General features: G+C 43.6%; 1 protein-coding gene across 12 annotated transcripts; it reads left to right on the forward strand.

Moving 5' to 3' along the window:
* The first annotated feature begins 876 nt into the window (after positions 1 to 876).
* On the forward strand, positions 877 to 5995 carry LOC107160834 (popy Class I histocompatibility antigen, A-1 alpha chain-like). 12 transcript variants are annotated; one of them, XM_048797578.1, is made up of 8 exons: positions 877 to 1012; positions 1298 to 1567; positions 1825 to 2100; positions 2661 to 2936; positions 3061 to 3162; positions 5133 to 5165; positions 5257 to 5301; positions 5449 to 5995. In XM_048797578.1, the coding sequence occupies exons 1-7, from the start codon at positions 949 to 951 to the stop codon at positions 5295 to 5297; spliced, it is 1062 nt and encodes a 353-aa protein (XP_048653535.1). In that variant the 5' UTR covers positions 877 to 948; the 3' UTR covers positions 5298 to 5301; positions 5449 to 5995. The 12 variants fall into 12 exon arrangements, 11 of the variants coding, with proteins under 11 accessions (XP_048653535.1, XP_048653532.1, XP_048653534.1 ...); XR_007345242.1 differs by lacking the exons at positions 5133 to 5165; positions 5257 to 5301 and having other exon boundaries at positions 5449 to 5595; positions 5673 to 5995; XM_048797575.1 differs by having other exon boundaries at positions 5133 to 5301.
* The last annotated feature ends 344 nt before the right edge of the window (positions 5996 to 6339 follow it).

Consider the following 6339-nt stretch of genomic DNA (forward strand, 5'->3'; position numbering starts at 1 on the left):
TGTAAATCAATGGATGTGTAACTGATGTGATTCTGCAATCTGTGTATGGGGTGAAGGTGGGAGTTCATAACCCACTTGAATCAAAGTGTGGAATATGATATGTCAAGAAATTTGTAATGTTTTGAACAACCCACAATAAAAAATTTAAAAAAAAAAAAAAAGTTGACATGTCATTTTAGGGTATTTATTTAAAGATGAATACCCACAATTATCCAAAAACATTATTAAAAGTGGCTCCTCTTACATATTGGTATGACGTTAGATTTTTTTTCATATATTTCAATCAAAATTATAGGTTAAATGCAGAAATAGATAAAAAAATACATAGGTCTTCTAACAAAACAAACATGAAAAGGACTTATAAAAATGTGAAATGTAAAGAAAATCCAGCTTCCACTTTATTACTTTATTTTTTAAAAACAGTATTTCTCTAAAACTATTTTTCTGTTAACACGCAATAAATTATTAATTTGCTAGATAGATTATTTTAAAACGGTTTAATTTCTAATGTGATAAATATTGATAACTATAATACACATAAACAAAATTACTTTTGGGGGCCTACTTAATTCCTAAGAGCATACAGAGATCCTGAAACCAAAATGTTTAAGAACTGCTGACTTAGCACCTGAGGCAGGACTCTGAAAGACTATGTCTTCATGGCAAGAAGAGAGAGCTTAAGCTAGGCAAAATCCCCAGGTCCCGGGCATGGCTCTCAGGGTCCCAGGACCTAGGAGGGTGTGTAAAGAAGCCTAGAGTTGGGGAATACCTTGGGGATTTCCTCAGGTTTCACTTTTGCTTCTGCCTGGAACTCGTGACAGGGCCCCAGTACTCCTATTGCGGGTAGGATTCATAGAGAAGCCAGTCAGCGTCGCCCGCGGTTCCTGGTTATGAAATCCAAAGGGAGGGACCGAGACTGATTGTCCCCAAACACGAAGGATCAGAGCCATGGAGCCCCGAGCCCTTCTCCCACTGCTGTTGGGAGCCCTGGCGCTGACCGAGACCTGGGCTGGTGAGTGCGAGAACCGGAAAAAAAAAAAAAACCTCTGCGCAGGAGAGGTAAGGGGACAGCTCTGAGCGGACGCAGGACCCTGGGAAGCCGGGTCTTTTTGACCGCAAACCCAGACCCCTCCCCGGGTCCCCATCTCCTGAGTAGTGAGTGGCCCCTTCCCTCACTCCCTTCTGCCTCCCCGCGCTTCCCGTCTCACAAGCCCTGGCGCCCTGCTACTCCACTCCAGGCTTTCTCAGCCTGGGACCCAAGGTCCCGCCCTAGGTCTCAGTCGCTCCCCTCCCCCAGGCTCCCACTCTCTAAAGTTTCTCATCACTGCCATGTCGCGACCCCTCCGCGGGGAGCCTCACATCATCGAAATGGGCTACGTAGACGACACGCCATTCTTGCAATTTGAGTTCGACGCTGGAATTCGGAAGATGGAGCCACAGACGCATTGGATGGAGCTGGAGGGGCGGGAGTATTGGCACCGGGAAACACAGTATGCCAGAGGGCTACAGCAGATTTACCGAGACGGCCTGAAGATTCTGCTCAGCTACTACAACCAGAGCGACAACTGTGAGTGACCTCTGGCCAGGGTTCCAAGTAACCCCTCCCCTTCTCCCACTTTTCTGCCAAATCCTCCAGAATCTCCTCGGGGTCTGAGACTCAGGCGATAGTGTGAGACCGGCTCATTTTCATTAACCTATGAAAAATGTGGGGCTCTGGTTTTGTTTACTGTTTCGGGTATGGAAAAGATCTCACTAGTCACCTCCAGTCGTCTGAAGCGAGGGCTGGAGTAGGTGGGGGGGAACCTAATCGCGGGATGGGATCAGTGTCTCACACCTTCCAGAGGGTGTACGGGTGCGACGTGGGACCAGACTGGCGCCTCCTCCGTGGGTTCTGGCAGTACGCCTATGACGGCACCGATTACATTGCTCTGAATGAGGACCTACGCTCCTGGACCGTGGTGGACATGGCAGCTCAGATCACCCAGCGCAAGTGGGAGGCCCAGGGAGTGACGGAGACAAACAGGGCCTTCCTGGAAGGGAGGTGCATGGAGATACTCCGCAAGCACCTGGAGAACGGGAAGGAGATACTTCAGCGCGCAGGTATCAGCAGCGGCGGGGCAACTTGAAGATCTCCTGTACATTCCCCCATGCGCCTCTTGCAAAAAAAGGAGAATAGTGTCCTCCCTCTGATCCAAAAGGGTATGAGTTCAACTTGGTTTCCAAAAGCTGTACCAGAGAGTGACTCTAAGAACCACTTGTCTCTTAATTACACCAAGGGGTCCTAGGGCTGGAGGGAAGACAATCCTTAAAATAAGTGATCAGTTTCCTTTGACTCTGACAGCAACCTCGGGCATCACAGGGTGACTTTCAGGCTTTGTTCTTTATCCCAACACAATGACTTTGGAAGTCTGAGGCCATCTTTTCCTCAGCTGTCAGTCTCCACTCAGGTCAGAATCTAAAGTATTTCTTAGAAGCTTGGAGCATCTTCCTCTTGGCTGTCTCACCCTGATTCTAGAACATAAGAAAAAATAGGAATATTATCCCAGATTCCTGAATCCTGCTTAGTGTCTGGGTTTTATGTTCCCACCTCACAACTATTGTCTTGTCCATTCTTCAGTGCCCCATGCAAAATGTCCCAATTAACTGAGTCTTATCTGCAGATCCCCCATTGACATATGTCACCCACCACCCCATCTCTGACCATGAGGTCACCCTGAGGTGCTGGGCTCTGGGGTTCTACCCTGCGGAGATCACCCTGACTTGGCAACGGGATGGGGAGGACCAAACCCAAGAAATGGAGCTTGTGGAGACTAGGCCTGCAGGGGATGGAAAATTCCAGAAATGGGCAGCTGTGGTGGTATCTTCTGGAGAAGAGCAGAGATACATGTGCCATGTGCAGCATGAGGGGTTGCCTGAGCCCCTCATCCTGAGATGGGGTAAGGAGGGATGAGGGCACAGGGCCTGTGGTCAGGAAAACAGGAGCCGTTCTTTGGAGATCCTCAGCAGGGTCAGGGCTTAAAACTGAGAGCCAGGGTCACTTATCCTCCCTTCCTTTCCCAGAGAGGTCTCCCCAGTTCTCCATCACCTTTGTGGTAATGGTTGCTGGCCTGCTTCTCCTTGGAGCTGTTGCTGCTGTTATGATGTGGAGGAAGAAGAACTCAGGTAGGGTAAGGGTGAGGTCTGAGTTTTCTTTCCCAGTGGGGAATTCCAAGCCCCAGGTACTTTTTCTTGACTTTTTAACTAAGAAGGGTTTGACCCACAAAAGACATGATACTGAAAGCCATAATCTCAAATGTTTAAATCTCCAAAAGATTAAAACTCCCAAACTATAAGTCTGGGAAAAAATTTTAATTCACTGAAAGACATTTATTTGCATTTTCAAAAGGGATTTATTTTAGAGACATGACAGAACATGTCAGAAACTACTTTACACCATAAAATATGCAATAACATATTTTTGCATGAATAAATTTGCAGCTATACTAACAACAGTTGCACGGGTATAACAATTATAAGCAGATGAACCATATTCCTAAATAGGTGAACAAGCAAAATGTGTGAATACCTATCACTATAGTTAGTAACTGTGTATCCCAGCTTTATACCTACAGTAATCTGAAATACTGGATTAGACAACCTAAATCTTTTAAAGGTAAATCAGAATGCACAAGAAATCACCATCAAATATGCAGTTATCAAAAAGAAAGTCAAAACCTTGAGAAGTTTTTGTCTTTCACAAATATAGATATGCAAAAAAGACATTTCTCATTTATCAAGAAAGTTTCAGTGTTTTTACATACATGTTACAATGCTTACACCCAGCCAACATTCTGATAATGTACTTTCACAGTCACATTTGCAAAAACCATAAAATAAATTGAGACTCTATGAAAGCCTTATACAGTTTATACCTCCATTATTAGATGTTGTAAAGATGAAATAAAAAACAGGAAAAAAAATTTAAATAATGCTGATAATTTTAAATAGTGGGGGAAAACTAAGAAGAACTTGAAATGTGAAGAAAGTATATTACAGGGATAGAAAACAATAATTAATGGACATAGTTCATAAAAACTGGTACACTTTCATGATCATTAACTATATTCTGAAGTCTTGTATCATAATGAGTAGTGGCTCTTTTTTTTTTCTTTTAAGCTGTGGCTTTTCTTGGAGAATATGTTCACATTCATTTTTTATGTGGCAATACTGCTTTTAAATTCTTCCAAGATTTGATATACACTGATATAATAATTATTTATTGATTTTTGCAATCTGCTGTGCCACACTTCTGTGTTGTTTGGGGTGTGTGGAAACCCATCTGTATGCACTCAAAAACACCATAAACTGAGCAGAAGCAATACTGGTGATTGAACACCATTAAATAAACGTCTTCCTCTGCACATAATTATCAGTAACATCACTGGCTCCTTCAGACAAAAACATCTTTAATTCATTAAAAGCTTCTGGAATTTCATCAGCTGAAGAGATGCCAATGTAGACAAATGACACACTCTTATACACATTTTTGTTGTAGCTTGTATTGCTTGGCCAATTCCCCAGAATTTGGCTTTCTACCCCTCTAATATAAGTAGCCTTTTTCCCACAAAGAAATTTACAGTGGGAAATCAGCTTTCAGCATTTCAACATTTGGGATTTTAATCGTTGAGAGTTATGATTTTTGAGATTTTAGACTTTAGAGACTTTAATGTTTCAGAATTCAACACATGAGTTTCTAGCATTCAGGATTGTGACTTTCAGAATATGATCAGCAAAGACTGGGAAGTACCATCCATGTACAAGTGCTTACCCAGCTTGGAGCCTGTTTACTGATATTTACATTACTGTAAAGCAATGTGAAAATGAAGGACAAATTTATCACCCGGTTATCGTAGTGACACAGACCTGTTTCCCAAAAGCCAGAGGTCAGAAGAGAAAGCCCTGCTGAGGTCAGACTTTCAGGAGGACAACTGGTTCAGTTCCTGCACATCTCCTGTCCTCGTGCCTTCTGATCCTTCCCTGGGTCTGCAATTACAGTTCTGAAAACTTCCCTAGGTCTAGGATTTGCACATCCTGTACCCTTTTGGCCTTGCCTCCTCTAGGCCTCTCACAGGATTTTTTTTTTCTTTTTAAAGGTAGAAAAAGAGAGAGCTATGCTCAGCCTGCCTGTAAGTTTAAAGGGGTTGATCCTAAGACCTTTGGGATAGTGTATTTGGGAGTCCATGGGGGAGTTAACCCACTCCATAATCTCTCCTTTAGCCATATCTCCTGTGGGATCTGATAAGTCACTCACAATTTGAAGAGGTGAGTCACTGGAAAGCATGAAGAGGGAAAGAAGGTGGGGCAAAGAGGACATGACTGGGTTACAGGGACTCTCTAAATTTGAACCTTTCAGAATGTTGCCACTTATAGGTACTGATCTGATTTGTTCATGATTACTTTATTCTACAGCGCAAAACAGCTGTCATGGGTAGAATTGAACCATACAAGATTTGTTCACATCTCTCCATCCTGATGATGGTTTCAAGAGCTCCTGATTTCTCATTGTGAAGTTCACATCTGACTATATCTATGTGTCTGTGTTGCTATCAGCATAATGTAAGGAAATAAGAACAGTCCATCCCTGATCATCAAGACCCCTGCCCCACACTGATCTGTGTTCTCTTCCCCTGTAGCAGACACAGGGCTGGGATACCTCTGTGTGGACAAGTGCATGGAGTATTGCATACATGGCATATGTTAAGGGCGTCTGGTGGCAAACCACTCCCCTTGTGCTAGGCACGTAAGTGACAATCCGCTTACCCTATAGGCACAGCCCTGGGCATGAAGCTGCAGTTGTAGTCCCTGTGCTTGCTCCAGGGTCTGCTCTTTGATTGTTCACTGCAAGGACAGTTGGCCAGAAATTGTATTGGTGGCTGTCTGTAATCTACTTAGCTACTGCCTGGGTATATATAAATGGTAACTGCCGCAATAAAATCAGACCTGCTTCCTGCTTGTCTCTGGAGGTCTTGATTAGTGACTCCACAGCCACACTCTCCTCTACCCTGTTCCGTGGACCTCCTCACTGGATGAAAGAGAGCCCCTGTTTTAACTTTATGTTGTGCTGTGCTGCCACTTCTTACTTCCCTGTTGAAAATGAGAATCTGAATATGGATTTGTTCTGTAAATTCCAGCTATGAGGTGTGGTTGATGGGTTCATTAAAGGAGAGGAACATTCTCCTTTGAAAGAGAAAAAAAATCTGAAAACTTTGAGAATACATGTTACTTGTTGTACTGAGTCCATTAAATGTAGGGGCAAGAGAAGGCTGTCAAAACCCAAGTGTGGACCAGGCTATGTCCTTT

The sequence above is a fragment of the Marmota marmota genome, unplaced genomic scaffold, assembly GCF_001458135.2.
Source record: "Marmota marmota marmota unplaced genomic scaffold, marMar, whole genome shotgun sequence".
NCBI lineage: Eukaryota > Metazoa > Chordata > Mammalia > Rodentia > Sciuridae > Marmota > Marmota marmota.